The following is a 17,923-nucleotide window of genomic DNA, read 5'->3' as shown; positions in this document are numbered from 1 at the left end:
TTTCAAAATGGATGTGAATTATTGCCTCAAATTCTTTAAGTCGAATCAAAATTAGAAATTTTTCGCTGCATTTGACATTTTTATTAATTTTTTGGGATTCCAGTCTATGGAGGACTATGGAAAGAATAGTGGGACACATCTCACCATTTTAAGAGAAACTCAGTATTGACTGTACGATCCCACACCGCCGGCCCAACACCATCCCTTCCACTGTCAGAGGCAAGAGGAAGGAAGTGGTATAGCTCAAGGATGAGTAGGCCTTCTGTGACTCACACGCTGCCACTGACCCGTGTGGCAACCTGATAAGCTCACATTATGTCTCAACTGGCCCTGTGGCATAATACCACGCCAGCATGCCAGCCCAATAGGAAGCTGCCACATGATGCTCAGTGACAGCCACAGACCTTTTTACCATGGGATGGAATAAATGCACTCCTTATATGGGCAAAGATGGAGTGTACGCGATAATGTTAAATCCTGCTGAATATGCAAATACAGAGTCAATCTGGGTCAACAAAGTAAATCCTAATACTTCCACACATTTTAATGAATATTTCATCAAAGCGAAAGATGCTTTTGGTTGAGAATAATCAGTCCTGTTACCAATAGCAACAGACATAAAGGAAAGAAAAGATGTCCGTTAAATAAGAATCAGGCACAACTGAAGCTAACATTGTTATAATTGTTATATAATACATTTAACATCATTATTTGTACAAATATAATGGGGAATAGGACTCCCTTTTCCAATAACAAGATATTCTATTTTACAATGAAATCATGCATAAGCCCTATTTTCCCAATTATTTGATTGCATAATGCATTTAAGGAAATAACATTTTCAGCACTATAGTGGGATCGACTGACCTGTGTATTGAACAGAACTGGCCTGAAGGTCTCACAATTGAACAAATAGAAGAGATATTTGCCAACAGAGCCCTGACCAAAACATTACACTAAAACTTGTACTGCAAACAGTTATTCAAAGGACTGAATATGGTATGCTAGACCTGAAGAAATCACAACGAAATATAGATACTAAAGCTTTATCACTGAGAAAGCGTTCAGTTGTCTTCAAACTTCTGGACTGTAATGTAGACCCAATGCTGGAGATCCACAGGGCCTTTCATGTTCTCTGTCAGATGTTCATATAGAAATGACTTTGCCTTCGTAGGGTTTTCTGGTCACTGCTGTAGGTTTCCCCACCTGCAACCAAATACAAAGCAAAAAAGAAAAGTTCAGTGACTATTGTGTACAGCGCCTCATCAGAATGTGGAGATATTTTACATTATTATAAGAATGTCTCTCTAAAAGGTGCTTTAGGCAGTCTTTGGTGTCTGTTAAGTTACATTTATGATTCTCAATTTATGAACCAGATATAACTAAATACTAATAACTAATTATTTTTAGATTTGGGCTGTGTGGAAATCAGTCCCTCATTTACTGGTCAACTATTTTCTTCAAATGTTCTTAAGTACATAGTTAGAGGAACAGGTCTGCACACTCTCATGTCTTTGGAGGTTTTGCTTAGCTTATCTAAAAGAATGGATCATGGGGTAACAGCAGGCCTAGCTCTGTCTCCGGTAAAGAAAATAAAATTAATGCCTAGTAGCACCTCTAAAGCTCATATTAAAATGCTTTTGTATAATTTGTATGAGAACAAAAAGCCTGAAAAAAGAAAAGTAGGGATTTAGCTGTTGCATTATGTGCTGGACTAATTTTTGGATGTAATATAATACTTGTAATTGATTGCTTTGGCCAAAAAAAGAACACAGCTGGGACATTCAGTCTATGACCTCTAAGTTGATATGTTGAACTTCTTCATAAAAAGTTGCTTGTTTACAAATACAGAAGTTTTAACATTAGCATTTACCATTTATGTTTTGGTCTCCACCACCTCTTGAGGGAATTTGTGGCTCTTAATGGTGCTAAATCCTCCATTATGTACACCAGCGAATCCAGACTTTGTCTGTCTGTCTGTTTAGTGCTAAAGTGGAAGAGTACCATAGCTTCAAAGGAATAGTTTGGGTTTTTTAAAGTGGGATTGTTTGTAACAGAATATGAATCGTCATACAGTAGATAACAGTCAGCATGGCCCCTGTTAGGAGATGCCGGCCGGAGTTCCTACACGGAAGCTAAGCGATGCACCGCTGCAGATGGGGTCACAAGTACAACGTTCTTTAGCCACTTAAAAGAGCCCTATATTTGAAAAAACAACATCTGAGTTTAAGTGTGTGCTGTATTTTTGACTTTTTTCACCGCTTCACCTCGTCGTCAGACAGCCCTTTCTCTAAGCACTATGTCTTACTCTGCACAACGGAAGTGACAACCCAGCTACAAATGGTTTGTTCTAAGAACGTTCTGAAAATGTGCGATGTTCTGGTAATGTTTTGAGCGGGAAGTTTTTATTTGATTCCCAGAATGTTCCTTTAAATAGTAGGAGAACGTTCTCTGCAAACATGTTCAGAAAGTTGCAGTGAGAATGTTCAAATCACATTTCAGGAAGGGTTTATAAATCACGTTCTGATAGTTCAGGCCATTCTAACATCCTGAAAAGATCCTCAGAATGTTACAGTAAGCATGTTCTACCTTTGTTCTTATCATTGAGCAAATGTTTTACAAAAGGTGTTCTGACATCCCAGGCCTCAACAACATTCTGAAAATATCTTCAGAATGTTGCAGTTAAACGTTATGTCTTGATAAACACCCTTAAAATGGTCTTTGAATTTTAGATGATTAGAACGTTTTCTTTCAAACGTAATTTGAACTTGTTGTTAATGTTAGCCAATGTTTTAGGACGTTCCCTGCTAGCTGGGATCAAATAACAGTACAAAAATAAATAATAATATAAATACAATATTACGGAGAAGACGAAATGCCAACCCCACTTTAAAAAAGCCAAACTATCCCTTTAACAGCTGCCTGTTGTGGCTGAAAATTATCGTTTGAATGCAGTGAAAGTTTTCCAAAACAGCAAAGTAACGGGCCCAAAACCCAAAACAATAAGCTGAAAGATACCACTATTGGCCCTGCAGAGCTCAGGAGACATGTAAGGACAGACAAGAACAGTTTGTCAGGTTTGTTACCAGAAGTGACTCATTCCAAAGGACAACTGATTTTTTTTTCCATATAAAAAACAAATTGCACATGCTATTAATACATTTGTTTGGACTGGATTTTTGGCATGAAAATGTCTGAAAACAAAATTTGTTCTCCAAGTGGCAAATCGGGATTGATTTCATAGACAGTGGTGAATGGTAGCTTTGTGTTGTTTGGGGAATTAAACTTGTGGGGCTTGACTGACCTGCTCTCTTTGCCTGATTCTTTTGTAAACAAATTCAGAGAAGGGTTTTCTGTGGATGAATCTGCCGTGCCCTGATGACACCTTTAACTGCCCATTGTCATAGACCACTTTTCCTCTGGAGATGGTGATGACAGGGACACCGTGGCACTCCATGCCTTCAAAGATGTTGTAGTCCACAGCCTGGTGGTGGGTCTTGGCTGATATCGTCCTACAAAACACAGAGATACAACAGCAAAGAGTTACTGAAAACTACTTTTGAACTAAAATTGGTTATCACATGCAGCCCTTGTGATAAGTGAGATAATCACTGCTTGCTTTCTGAACACCCAGCTAAAAAAAGAAAACAAAGACCTTTTGTGAAACCTTAATGCATTCCATTCTAATCTGAAACTGATCGAATCAGGCCAGCAATGGGTTACTGCAGCTCACTTACTTTGCAACAAGAAGCAATATAATATTTATCTCATGTGATGCTCTCTTCTGTCAAAGGCTGGAGTGGGGGGTTAAATAAGAACAAGCTATGATGAAGAGAAGCAGGACAGGGACCGCTGATTGGTTTTCACCCAAACAAATGTTTGATGCCAAAGGAATTTACTTACAGAAATGATGGTAAATGCATCTACAGGAATAACAAACTGTATACTAATGTATACGAGCTCTTAGCTCTAATTTGAGCAACCCTAAAATGCTACAACACGATGTACTTATTGTGCAGTTTAATGTAACACTTTACATTTTAAATTCTTGGCAGCAAAAACTGATGTCCAACTGATGAATCTTAGTCCAATAATAACTTTCCCTTTGCTTTTAGTATTTTTGTCTCCACTATCTCATGACACATATATTTGGCTGTTCAGCTACTAGATGCAAAACAATGCTAACTGTATTCGCTGTAGTGCAGGGAGTACACAGAGGGTTGTTATAAAATGTATTGAGCTGAAAACAGAGGAATGTGCTGTGTTGCTGAGGGGCAGAGCTGCAGAGCTAACAAAAGTTATAGCCTGGGGGGGAAAAAAAGAGCTAAAAGCTACAAGCAAGTCCTGTCACATGCAAGTTATCATGTCATCCAATGCTAAAATAAAATAATTGATTATAGCCACTTCATATAAAGAACATGTGAACTTACATTACTGCATGTAGTTACAAGCTGTAATTTCATACTCTTTCCATCCCACTCGCGTTAAGGTGGTCGGGCTTGATGGAAAGTATGGAAACCCTCTGATGTAACATGTACATAAATCTTATGAGTAAAAAGACTCAATGGTGAGATCGACTTCAAACTTATTGACTGTTTAAGCTCCATGAAAAATATTGAATGTCCTTTCCTTTTGTGTGAGCCTCTTCACTACAATTACACATGCACATTTCCTGTTGATTGTAAAGCCAGACACCATCCAAACACAACAACAAGATGTGTCCTTATAATCAAGTAGCCTAATTATGAGACACAAGGCAATTGACTGAGCTTCCTTGGCCTCTCTGGTTATGCAACTGTTTGTGGCCCCTGGTGCTGGATGTTATGAAGCGACACATGCACTGAGGGCAATTAATTACGCAGTTTTACAGATGAATTAACTGCTGCAGCAATCAAACATGAGGCGCTCTCATGCTTGAGAGGAATTATAAAATCGGTCATCATACACACAATAGTAAAGAGAGGGAAGACCATCAGTGAAATAAACAGATGATGTCTGAGGAAGAGGGGTCTTAAACAACCAAATTACAGTAAACTCCTCCACAGTGAGACATGTGAAGGTATCAGGTTTCATACAAGCTTATCAGTGTTACCAGGGAGTTCATTTTCAGCAAATGACACTGGGGTGTAACGTGTTCTTCTCTAATTCACATCAGCAGTTAGTGACTGCCCTGAGGGGCTCAGCCCAGATTCTCCAGCAAACAGAGCAGTGCATCTCTAGGTTATATAAGCCCGAGTGTGCTACAATACACATCTACAGGAATGCAAATTGTCCTCTCTGCATGCATCTGTGCATGTGCTCCTCATAACAGCATACTGTCCCGGGCTCCATACCTGGGATTCAGTTAGAATAATAAGAAAACAGAAAGAAACAATCACATGATCAGTTTTTATATACAGCCTTCTAATAGCCTGAGCTGCATACTCAAAATAGCCTTAATACTGTCTGTGTTCTCTACCATGAAAATTGGTTTATCTCCCACGTGAAATATTCGTCATCTTTAAGATCCTCACCATGACCGACCAGCATCATCCCACTGCTGCTGTCAGCATCTAGCTTATGTAAGTTTGATAAAAATCCTTCCTAAAAATTAACCAAACATGGAAAAGAATGAATCATTCCAACAGTCTTTTTAATGACTGATAAATGTGATCCATACGTAAATTGTGTTATGCTTTAATTTGCAGCTGCAGATAAGTGATGACATCCCCTGACTTCTGGATCAAGCACAGACGTAATCAGCTTACGTGGTTGTTAAGTGTGTGTGTGTGTGTGTGTGTGTGTGTGTTTAGGTGGCACAAGATGAAAGATGCATCACTTCTCTTTATGTTGCCTATAGCCTGCCTGCTTAACTGCTAAACTTATAGCAAATGTAGTAAACTTTATTTTATTTCGAACACCCTTGAAGACATGCTTTCAAGTTTTTCCAATGTTTCAGCAGCACCATCTGCAGTAGAAGCTGCTGATAGCACTGGCAGACATATTTAACTTTATAAGCAATAGAGTTGTATACACATTAAAAACAGTACACACAGTTTCCAAGAGCTTTTTTCCTACTCAGTTTCGAAAGCTTTCTCCCATTAATGCTGAATGGCTGGAGTCTGGTCCTCACCTTGTCATCTTGGGGTCCCATATAACCACATCAGCATCTGAGTTCTTGGCAATACGGCCTTTCTGCGGGTAGAAGTTGAAGATTTTTGCTGCGTTGCTGCTGGTGACAGCTACAAATCGATTCTCGTCCATTTTACCGCTGTGCTGATGGGAGGAAACGCACAAAGCAGCCCGTTTAAGTAAGGGGCAACAGTGGATGACAACAAAAGACAGAATTAACAGACCAAAGGTCAGTGCTTTAGTGCAGCAAGCAACTAATTTCCAACAAAATAGCCTCTAATATGTGATGTGTAAGCACTGTTGCATGTGGCAAATCTTTCCAATGGCCTTGGGGCAGCCAGGCTGAATCATGATGAAAAGATGTGCACTCTTTGCAGCAATCTGCAGTTCCTGATTCATTGCCTTTCTGTTTGTATTTTAGACAGAATACTAAAGTGAAAATAAACACGAAAATACTAATATATGAGAGTTAATTCATCAAACGAGATTATTTTGGACAGTAAACTTTGTGAAGAAATGTATGTTCATGTATGCCCACTTAAGATTAAGAAATGTATGATGGACCTTTCCCATTGTTTACATTCATATACAATGCATGATAAATCTTCACAGCCCAGCAAAGCTGCCCTGTAGGAGCCTCTTAATTTGAAGTGATACAGTGTCTAAATGATGCATGCTCCACCAATGATTGGTTTCCATACTCAATGAGTAATCAGCTTGATTATGCTCACAGTAAAAAGCATCACGTTGACGTAACATACATGCAAATAGGACCCTTAATTTAAAAATCACTTTTCGTTGGTTATGTTGTCTTTTTCCCTGTTATAGGCCTCTTCCTATTCAGCCCACTGCAATAACACTGCAATCTGTTTACTATGTGGCATAATAATGACCAGAAGCTGTATCTTAGCTGCTTAGGGCAGCTCATGCGTCTGGTGTTTAAGACTTGAGTCTCAGTTTTGAACAATGTCTCATGAGGTGTGTTCATATCATAAGGACCTACCACTCCTTTCTCCCAGATGACAGACATCCTGTCCTCCACTCCGTTCACTCCATTAGGGATCTTGGTGAAGTCGTCTTTGCCGAGAGCCTTCTGGCAAATGGAAAAGGTGCAGTTGTCCGTCCCAGTCACACTGAGATCATCACTAGCAGATTTGATGAGTAAATGCATACATTTATATATGGTAGAAAAGATGCTGGGGTGAATAAATAAAAAAACAAAATTACAGTCTGAAATATCTAATCGTCACTGAGCTGCGTAAATTCTATTCTGTATTGTAAATGTTACGTCATCTTCAACATCTGTTCCTGTCCCTTCGTCCATTAGCTAACATAAATCAATTGCTCTGAGACATAAAGGACAAAATGTAAAGCACTTTCATCATACATTTATAATCACTGGTAATATTACTGGCTGGAAATTACTGATTGCTACACAATCAGTTCCACCTACTTGGCCAGTAGGTCCATGAGGTACCCTGGGGTGCTGGGGTCAGGTCTGAGGGGAGGGCCCATGACAAAGCGAGCAGCATGGTCCCACTCTTTGTGCCAGTAGTGAGTTCCATCCGTGCCCAAACCTGCTGCAATGGGCTCCCCAAAAACCACACGCCCTGGAGAGGGAGACAATAACACTGAATTAATTAAATTATCGCACTTGTTTTCTCTGTACTGTTTTAGAGGTCACTTCATGACACCTGAGAAAGTTCTTACCTGCTGAATATACAGTATGTCTGTTTCAGGGGCTTTCCCATCATTACAAAAAATAATTCAACTGTTTAAACATGATAAAAGACATTGAATATGAAGACCAAATATGACTTTGAATATGCCTTTAAAAAGGATATGCAGAGCCATTATGCTCATATTTGCTCTATTTCAACAGCAGGTGGCAGCAACCTCACACTCACCATCTCTGCGTGCATTAGACACCACCTTTGCGGCGGATTTGCTCATGACATGGACCACGTACAACGGGCAGTTGGCAGAGTGGGCAATGGTGATGGCTCGCTGGGTGGCCTCTGCCTCCACCTCCTCTGGCCGACACAGCTCATGGCCCTCTGGCCCTGTGATGCCCAGAGACAGCATCCTCTTAGCCCCCTGTTGAGAGCAGGAACGGGAAAACAATGTAACATAAAGGTTAAACATCAACAGCACTATCTGTCAAAGCACAGAGGGAACAGACTATAACTAATTCAACTATTGCTAAACTATTATTGCAAAGAAGGTGTGATCACATGTACCAAGTCAAAGAAGTGCTCTAACACAGGTTTTAGCTGGTGTTTTGTTGAAATTGAATGTATTTTCTTTTTGTTTGAGGTCCTACAGAACTCTATTATTGCTTTTGCAAACATCTGTTCACTTTGAGTACTATTTCCCTGAAGAAAGCAGAAACATGTTTAAAAGTATTTTAAAAGTGACACCACCAAAAAGTATTTTAAACCTATTTCTGATTTCTGAATCGTAGATCTTCTTTAAAAAATTACAGTACATTTGTATCACAAATACAGAGAATATGTAAACCCATTGTTTTAACCCTTGTTTTACAGCTGAGGTCTCTGAGACTCCCCACAGAAGTAAAGTTGTATTTTCATTTGCAGACCTTCAACGCATTTCACATTGACAGTACTTCACATTTGCTCTCCGCTACATGAGACATACATTTAAATTTTTGCCATTTGCTGCTTCCTAGTGGTTAATTGTTGTCATGACATTTGATAAGTACAAACAAATATATGTAAAATAATGATCTGTTTGGTCTTGTGAAAACACATAAATAAAAGGTGTAAAAAAAATGGTTTGATTCCACTTTAGCAGGTTTTTCCCAATAAAGAGGCCCTGGGACCAGCAGGTTTTATTACTGTTATTAATTGCACTGGTGCTCTTCTGGATAAATCTATTAAATTAAACCTTTCCTCAGTTCTTCAGGTTAGAAGTTTAAGCAGTAGACTTTAGGTAGGGCGAAAGCTGCTTTTGGTATTTCAACACATTGCTTTTCTAAATATTAACTCTTGTTGCAACTACAGCCTCAATGGACCTTGTACCTCCTGTGAAATGCACGGAAACACTGAGCTGGCATTTTCTTTCAATCAAGAGTTCAGATAGTTTTAAATTTGCTTTTATTTCATTTAAATTGAGTTATTAAGTTAATATTAAAGTAAATGTTTTTAAATAATACAGCAACAAAATGTATCCTTATATAGCACTTAGCATTGAGGAAACAGATAACTGCCATCATGGTTAAACCTTGACCTATAATTGTTTCTGTCTGGACTGTGGTGTGTTTACACATACACATTATTTACCCGACCTGCACTAACGAAAGTCATCCTGGGAAAAAAGACTGCAGCATGTACGTTTCTCTTGTTGGGACACAATTATGACTGGTTTTGTTCAGGTTAGAGAATTGTTGCTCAATTTAGCCGTCACCGTCCAATGTAGGACAGATGAGCACCCGTTTTTGCTAGTTCAATTTAGAATATTGAACAAATGAAAAAAGAAGAAAAAAGCTAAAATAACGGGCGAATGTGTAAAAATGTTTCGTTGCGTGATTTTTTGTTGTATACTCCCTAATTCATTATTTGCACTAAATAAACAGAAGTCACGAGCAATGAAATAAAAATGTCATACGTACATTAAAACAAAAAATGGTGAAAACAAAATCCACATAGTGGCTCGTACATTTGCACACACTAACCTCTGCAATCAGGTCTCCATTCTCAGCATGCACCTGAGCTATAGCCCCAATCTCTTTACAGTTGGAGAAGGCTGCATAAAGCTCTGAGTCCTGCAGCATGAACACATCCTTATAGGCCATAAACATCTTGAAGGAATTGACTCCCTTCTCTTCAGTCAGTGTCTGCATTTCTTCTTTGACCTGGAGAAAAAAAGGGTTTGGAGACATACATAGCTCTGAACATTAAACATGATTCTTATTTTTACCACTAAATGAGTGTTAATCAGGACATGGGTGCTTTTAACACATTAAAAAAAACCTACTTGAAATTATTTTATTAGATGTTTTTTGTTTGCTGCCATTTCTGACTAACAATCTGCTCATTCACCTTGTTACTCCACCATGTGACGGCAACGTGCAGGGAGTAGTCACAGCAAACTTTGGGGTCAGCTGTTTGACGCCAGCAATTGTAGGCCTCCAGGAGAGACTTGCCCTTTTGGGGGATGACAAAGTCCATGATCATTGTGGTCCCTCCTGCTACAGCAGCCTGTTGAAACACACACACACACACACACACACACACACGGAGATGCTGAAACCGGAGAAAACCTTTCAGAAGTTATTTTTCATTTACACTTTATCAAACATTATCTGACTTTCTGTTGATCATATAGACACATCACTATGGTCTTGATCTCTTTAAAAGCTTAGAGGTGTTTGATGTTGCTGGATGTTGCTTCACATTCCTCAACTTATTGCCTAACCTGTGTCACCTTTACTATCAGCACAGTGTTGGACTGATTACTCATTGCCAGTTTTCAAATAGTAACTGATTTGCTTTACGGATACATACCAGTCAAACAGTTTTGACATTGTGTAACACTGACTATTGATCCAATACACATCAGTAAATTCATGATTTGTGGGAATATAAATCCCTTACATAAATTTGTAGACAGCAAGTCTGATTAAAAATGAATGGGAATGCAAAACCTGTGAATGGTAAAACCAGTTGAACATTCACTTAGTGACTCTTTGACTCTTTGTGTGTATGGCTCTGTTGGCACTGAGTTGGACTTGATAACAAATGGGAGATGCATTGTCCCATGTGTTGGCCTGATGATCTATTGTTTTGTGAATGTTTGATTTTGTCCTTGCTGCTGTATGAATCTTAAGCAGTGTATCACAAGATCCTGATAGGATCGAATTAGAGTTAGACATTGAAGTTGATTTTACCAGTTATTTTGTTTGCTTTACATTAATGTACTGTACAGCTTTTTATGCTCGTTTTGTTTTTCTGGAGGCGGATGGAGGGGGGCTGTTTATATAAAAACTGTTATCCAGTTGACCTTGGACACACTTTCTCCATGCATGTTGTTTAGTTCCTTTATCCTCTTTTTCTCCAACACTTACATTACTCACTCTACTGACCAGCTCATCTCGCATCCTGTTTGCAATTTTAAGTAGGTTTTTTAGATACATTTACTATACCATGTGCCATGGCCATCTGACCAGATCATGACAGTATAACTTTAACATTATACTATTTAGACTTCATTACAAAACATGCGTTTCCCTTTTCCACTTGACAACATTTTACAGTCAGGCAGCAGCTCTCTGGCCTCTTCATTCCTCTGTAAGCTGCTTCATATCACTGACACCTGAATAATAAGACTTGCGATTGTCATACTAATAAAAAAAAAACTGTCACAGGCTGCACATGAGTAACTGAAGTTATATGTTTGGATAAGGGAAGATTCTGCACCTCCCAGATAATATATGTACATCTTGTCCTTAAAATCCTTTAAAAAAAAATCCTTAAAAAGAGGAAGTTAAGTCCTATACTTTCAAAATTCACTTATGTTAATAACCTTCAAAATAAAACACCAATATGCATATCATATTGATGATTAATGCAGCATATTAAATACATATTTAATAAGAAATCTATCCAGATGTAAATCAACTATCAGATACGTCTTAAAGCGCATCAGTTAATGTAATTTACTACCACGGACACTGACATTCATCTATACATTTATCTATAAAACAGTGTGGAAAGTCTGGTTACTGCATGCAGTGCTATAAGTCACTATATTTACTCAAGAATGCAGGTAATTAGTTTTAATTTTGAAGTACTTTTACTTGAAATAAACAAAATATAACCAGAATAATGAGGGTGAAAATCACAACATAGAAATGAACCCCTAATTTACCAGTCTGCATAATGAGAACTTTTAATTTTCTTACATAGGCATATTAATACTAATACTTTTGTGCTTTCAGTCAAATAAGATATCATATGCAGGACTCTTGTTACAGACTATTTCTACACTTTGTTACTTCGATGGAGAACTGAGTAGCCTACTATTCAAGCAGACAATGCCAGGTGATTACAGGCCTACTGATCTGATTTTTATGAGTTACTGATTCTGCTAATAATAATAAAAATGAATTAGTTAACTGATAAGAAACAATAATATACATATGAGAAACAATTAGGCTAAAGGTAGGAAATAACAATACAGCGCCTTACTGTGAAGGCGCGAACGCTTAACTTCCGTTATTGAGCTATTTGTCTTTGTCCACCTTGACGCACTTGAATGAGAAACCACCCTTGTATATTTTCTTCGTAAATAAAAGATCTACACCTTGGTGCCGATATGAAAATCGTCCACTGCCTTGGTGCCCATAAACGCCAGCTCCATGTGCGTGTGCGTGTCGATGCCGCCCGGGATCACAAGTTTATCGGTGGCATCAATGACTCGCACTCCCGCCGGGATCTGAAGATTCTTTCCAACTTCTATTATCTTCCCATTTTCAATGTAGACGTCGCTGATCACGGAACAGTCCTCGTTCACAACTTTGCCTCCTTTTATCAGGATCCCACTGGGCTCTGCCATCCCTGCTGTGCTCGGAGAGAGAAGGAAAGAGACTGCGTTTGTTCAAACTGAGCTAAAATGACGCTCAGTATGGTGTCGATACACTTAATACCCTCATGGAAGCTCCAAAGTTCATGATATGGATGTCCAGAGAGTTGGCTCATTGGACTCCTTGTAGGGAAGCAGTGTCATGTCTCAGACGCCGCCCTTTTCAGTGTTTTCCAACCGGTTTACAAAGAACTCGATCTGCCTTCCTAACAGTAATTTGCAGCACTTTGGCAGGAGCAACACATATTTTCTGTGGTTTGAAAGTTGCGGAAGTCGATTCAACCAGATGAGAAGTGTTTTTATCAGACTTTTACTGAAAACATTTGAAGTATTTATTTTTTGCCAAAACACGCCTGTTTAAAATGCAAATGGCATCCACATGTGCTAACTACATTTAATTTGTCAACATGTAATAGCCTGAATGATTCGCCAGGGGGCAGAAGAAGTGTTGTAATTTAACACTCCTATCCTAACCACTCAGAGCGTAGTTTATATACCATGTTGACTTCAAGTAGTGATCATGTAGAGTGCACAGAGCACACTACACACCAGCAGAAGTTCTAGATGGATAGTCAGCTGCAATCTCGGCCCCAGGATGTGTATGATTTAGCACATTTGTTTGCATACACTAAGAAAATAAAGGTCCAATGTTTGCCATCTGGCACCTTTTCAGGACAGGTCTCTAGATATAGGTTCATCTGGGCCCATTTTACTCCATCTGATATTGTTCCCTAATTATCAAAGTGGGTTCCGGGTGATGTCCTTTTTATTTGTTTATTTATTTATTTATTCCACAAGCACCTTTTCAACATAAGGGTATATATCTTAGTGTGTTCTGTTTCTTTACACACAACACTACAGAACACTTCTGTAGTTTAGTAAAGAAAGTTCTTTGCTTATGTTTTATAAACTATAAAGCCATTCAATAAAGGGAACTAATGTCCTTTTATTAAACATTGAACATGTATAATATGGACCATACACTAACAAAGAAATAACTAAGCTTTAGAGTCATTTCACCCTCATATTGGGCCCTGTTTAGAACTTACAATACAGTGATATCGGACGCTTCAGCTGTTTTGGAGAAGGGTGAAAAGAGAAAGCATCAGCTGAATTGCTGTGTCTATCCCTTCATAAGTTAAAAAAAATTGTGAAGTAAGACACAGAGAAAAGCCATATTTTAAAAGAGAGCAGCAATAACACACGCTCACAATGGGTGTGTGTTGCACTGCTATTGGATAGATGTGACCAGGTGATGAGAACAGCTGAGTGGAGTGAGCATGTGTGAGGGACGTGCAGAATGAAATAAACATTTAAACTATCGTGCAAAATATAGTGTTACTTACTGAGCTTTCATTAGAGCTTTATTAGGGACATACAACTTAAAGCTGCTGTGAGGAACTTTTGTTTTGTGTTGATTTTGGCGCCCCCTGTGGACAAAGCCGTACCTCTTCTCTCTTTGCTGATTTTGTCCTGTACATGCTGAAGTGCTACAACAAATCTCATCCTGCTTTCTTTAACAGACATATGTATCACTCACTTTAAATATTTGCCCTGTAAAATGGAAACAATGGCAGCGTGCAGTTAATTGCCTCGTCTGACACCTACCCCCCATCAGCGGTTTCAGCATTAAAAATAGCTATTTAGAAATAATCAATGTCGTCACTGATGGCCTGGTTTGCTTTTGTGGGTCATATAGAGTAATCAGAATTAATTGCAGTCTGTTTCATAACCAGTGAACAACTCCTCACTGGGCCTTCAACTAACACAATTTCATCAAAAACTAAAATACTGTAACCTTCACGAGGCAGTATTTAACGCAGGGCTGTTGTATTAGACTGAGTTTTCATCTTTCTATCTACAGGTCACATCATTATACAGCACTTAAAGTGTACAGTGTCCATTTTAACACTGAGGGGAATCTTCAGTGGACAAAAGAACTGAACAGAGTTTTTCTCTCATTAGTGCGACAATAAAGATGTAGAAAATAAACCAGATACTGAGCATTGGAAACTGAGAATATGAGACTTTTAACCTTTGTATGCATTCTTTATGCATGCACAACAAATTGTCATAGTCTCTCAAATTGTCCTTAAGTGGAATTTTTGTAATGCATTGTCCCAAAGTCAAAGTCATGACATGACATGACATGCCCATTGAAACCTGAGCCTAACAATACAGTAACCTGCCATATGTGCTCTAATTGTTTGTCGCATTATCCTCCATCTACTGCAAAGTACAATACAGAAACCATCTTTTTTTTCCTATACAAGTCACAGATTTTGGCCCTTTGTCTTCATCACTCTTTTTATAGCAGATCATTTTACATGTCAGAAAGAAAAACACAAGTAGAACTAACATTAATTATGAAAAGGGCCTATAACTTCCTACTGCTATGATGCAGTACCTTTGTCACATATGCTATGGTCTTATGCTTGATTGAGAACCTCAGAAATTATTCCAAAAACCTGTGGCCACAATCACCACTTCAGGTTCAAAAATTCAAACACGAATTGCTCTACAGAAGCAGGGAAGCTGACTGGTCAAAAATGTAATTGTGTGCTTAGGAATCGTTTATATTTACTATTTAAAAAATCCCAAAATACGGCAGGCTTCTGATAATGCTGTGATATCCCTGGAGCATGAAACTGCCTCTCTTTCATGAAGACTTGTTAGCCACTGGGAGAGATTAGCATTTTACTGCAGTGGATTGGTTGTCTGCACCGCATCAGTCCAGACAACTTTTCTCATCCATTAGTGTATTAGGAAAACAAGACACATTGGAGAGACAAAGATGCATGCGCTAGTGAGATAAGCGTACGCACAGGGCTTAGGAACACCTAACCTTCACAGTTGCAATAAACAATAACATGTGACTTAAGAGGATTTACATAAGATGAGAGGAGTAATCAGAGGGAGTGAAAAACCAATGAGGCAGCAATGGCATCTCCTCAAAAGTCTCTGTGTTGCTGAATGAGGAAAGTTGCCATTCTGCTGGATTTAGAGGAAGGCTGTTGTTATCATTTTATTTCCTCTACCAGCACTACAAACCAACACAGATGTCAGTTTCTTTTTCGACTGCATTCAGTGAGCCCAGCTCTGAGTGTTGACATGCTAAAACTCTGGCATAAGAAGGGCATCGCATGCACAAAAAACTGACATAAGATCATGCTCAGGGAGATTATCAGTGCTCTCTGCTCAGGCAGAAAGAAGCGTGTTTACTGTGTTTGTGCTAAACCTCAAACATCATACTGCAGCTTCACTAAATAGATATGAAGAAGAAAAATGTCAGCTCAGATATCTGTTTGTCATTTTTATCACTGTTTTAATCCTTTGGTAAAATAAAGGAAGGCTTTCTAGTAAATGAAATTTGAAAAATCCTTGTTTCTGTCTTTTTAATCTCTTATCTAATAAGAGTTCAGTTAAATCTAACCTTGTCTGACTTTCTTTCTATTGTCTCAAGGAAAAAGGCATTTTTATTCTGTATATTGCTGGATAATAAAAAATGCACATGATGAATGTCTGTACAAGTACGCAAGGGGCTCACTGCAAAAGGAAATCAAAGCGGAAATACTTACAAAAATGGATGACCAAAAATATTGTCGGTTTAACCAATGCACACACTCTTTACTGGCTCCAACTCTTTACAAATAACAACAACCACGTTAAGCTCACTCAAATTAACCTGCCAGCCTCTCCCAGTCAGCTCATTACCAACCTTCTGACAGGCAGGAAGCAGCAGGCGAAGCTGTAAAACCCTTCATTCCACACCCTGACAGTCACAATTGGTGTTCCTGTCTCTGCACACCACCCTATACCAAGAACCCTCCGTAAGACTCCTAATGAAAATCTAATTGACCTAATTTAAGACGGAGAACAGAGGATATCAAACATCTGGCCTGTGGTTCAGTGTGAACCGATCAAGAAAAAAACAAGAAAAAAGAAAAAGCACATCCTTAGACTTAGACTTAGACTTAGACTCAACTTTATTGATCCCTTTGGGATGACTCCCTCTGGGAAATTCAGTCTCCAGCAGCTTATACAGTACAATACAATAGGAAAGAATCAGCACACAGAGGGTAAAAAATAAAGATCAAAATATATATATCTATCGATATATATATATATGTGCCAGCAAAGGAATTTCAACCTGCCACAGGATCCTGTTCTGCAAAGCCAGTCTCTGTTCCTGCACACACCAGTCAAGGTTTTGTTTTAACTAGCACCAAAACGGACGTAAAGATCATCATTGACCCTGCCCACGACATGGTCTTGTACACTTGTCGACTAAGCAAACAGAGAAGGAAATGCAGCACAGAGCCTTTTTTCATCTTCTCCAGCATGCATTACGAGAGGCTCAACTACGGAACAGGGCACAAAACAGTGATGAATAATCCTTCATTTAATAAATGAGTTCCAGAATAGTTACATGCAAATTTTACTTTATACATACATTAATTAACTCACACACATGTCACACAAAAGACCCTCTTACTGTCTACTTGTGCCACTTGTTTTAACAATGCAGGCTAATCATACACACACACACACACACACACACACACACACACACACATTTTAGTGTGCAATAGCTGTAGATACAGGGACGTGTGCACTGTGCACTTTTATCCTTTTTTTTTCTTTTTTTCTTTAAAATCATTTTGTATGTTTGTTTCAGTCGTGCATGTAAAGTTATGTTTGTACATCATGAGTCAGCCAATAATCGTATATCTGTCCTGGTTGTGATTTCGTGATTTTGAATATTCATGCACACAATCAAATAGTTGAAGATTGCATTACCACTAATTGTAGCCCAGGTGGCAGTGTTCTCCTCAGGTTGAAATGGAAATGTGACCTGCTATTCTGACTGCTGAAATATTTTGATTCTACAAAAAGAAAACACAATTACAGGTTGATAAAACGGTGGTTTAGAAAATTAATGCAAATTAAAATAACTTGACAGATTTTTGATTTAGATTAATTTTGGCTATGCATGTAAAAAAAAAAACACTTCAAGTTCATTGCAATTATGGGGTTAGAATATCTCTGAAATATATATAAAATGTGATACATTTAGAAATGTACAACATTGGGAAACATGTTTAAATAAGTTAACAGATAATGTAGCTTAGTAAACAAAATTCATAAAAGTAGATACATTACAATTTTAAATGTTATGTTGACTGAAATGTGTATTCAATGGTAATTT

General features: G+C 38.4%; 1 protein-coding gene across 1 annotated transcript; it reads right to left on the bottom strand.

The window, feature by feature from the left end:
• Positions 1 to 645: 645 nt before the first annotated feature.
• dpys (dihydropyrimidinase) lies at positions 646 to 12,766 on the bottom strand. The gene is made up of 9 exons (XM_069655807.1): positions 12,436 to 12,766; positions 10,173 to 10,331; positions 9,806 to 9,985; positions 8,019 to 8,208; positions 7,565 to 7,721; positions 7,115 to 7,256; positions 6,113 to 6,255; positions 3,305 to 3,512; positions 646 to 1,206 (listed from the first exon to the last, which is right to left on the bottom strand). The coding sequence occupies exons 1-9, from the start codon at positions 12,685 to 12,687 to the stop codon at positions 1,147 to 1,149; spliced, it is 1,491 nt and encodes a 496-aa protein (XP_069511908.1). The 5' UTR covers positions 12,688 to 12,766; the 3' UTR covers positions 646 to 1,146.
• Positions 12,767 to 17,923: the final 5,157 nt, after the last annotated feature.

This window comes from Semicossyphus pulcher, unplaced genomic scaffold, assembly GCF_022749685.1.
Source record: "Semicossyphus pulcher isolate SPU_LCO1_2020_fin unplaced genomic scaffold, fSemPul1.0.p SCAF_9, whole genome shotgun sequence".
Classification (NCBI taxonomy): domain Eukaryota; kingdom Metazoa; phylum Chordata; class Actinopteri; order Labriformes; family Labridae; genus Semicossyphus; species Semicossyphus pulcher.
Note: the sequence above shows the minus strand (reverse complement) of the source record. Positions and strands in the feature narration are given on the sequence as shown.

What these genes read in the sequence shown, in the direction of transcription:
- dpys (XM_069655807.1), bottom strand. Translation starts at nt 12,687, where the DNA reads ATGGCAGAGCCCAGTGGGATCCTGATAAAAGGAGGCAAAGTTGTGAAC. An exon ending in ATTTTCATATCGGCACCAAG is followed by an intron (nt 10,332 to 12,435) that starts GTGTAGATCTTT and finishes GTGTTTCAACAG; the next exon opens with GCTGCTGTAGCAGGAGGGAC. An exon ending in CTCATGGACCTACTGGCCAA is followed by an intron (nt 7,257 to 7,564) that starts GTAGGTGGAACT and finishes CAAATCTGCTAG; the next exon opens with TGATGATCTCAGTGTGACTG.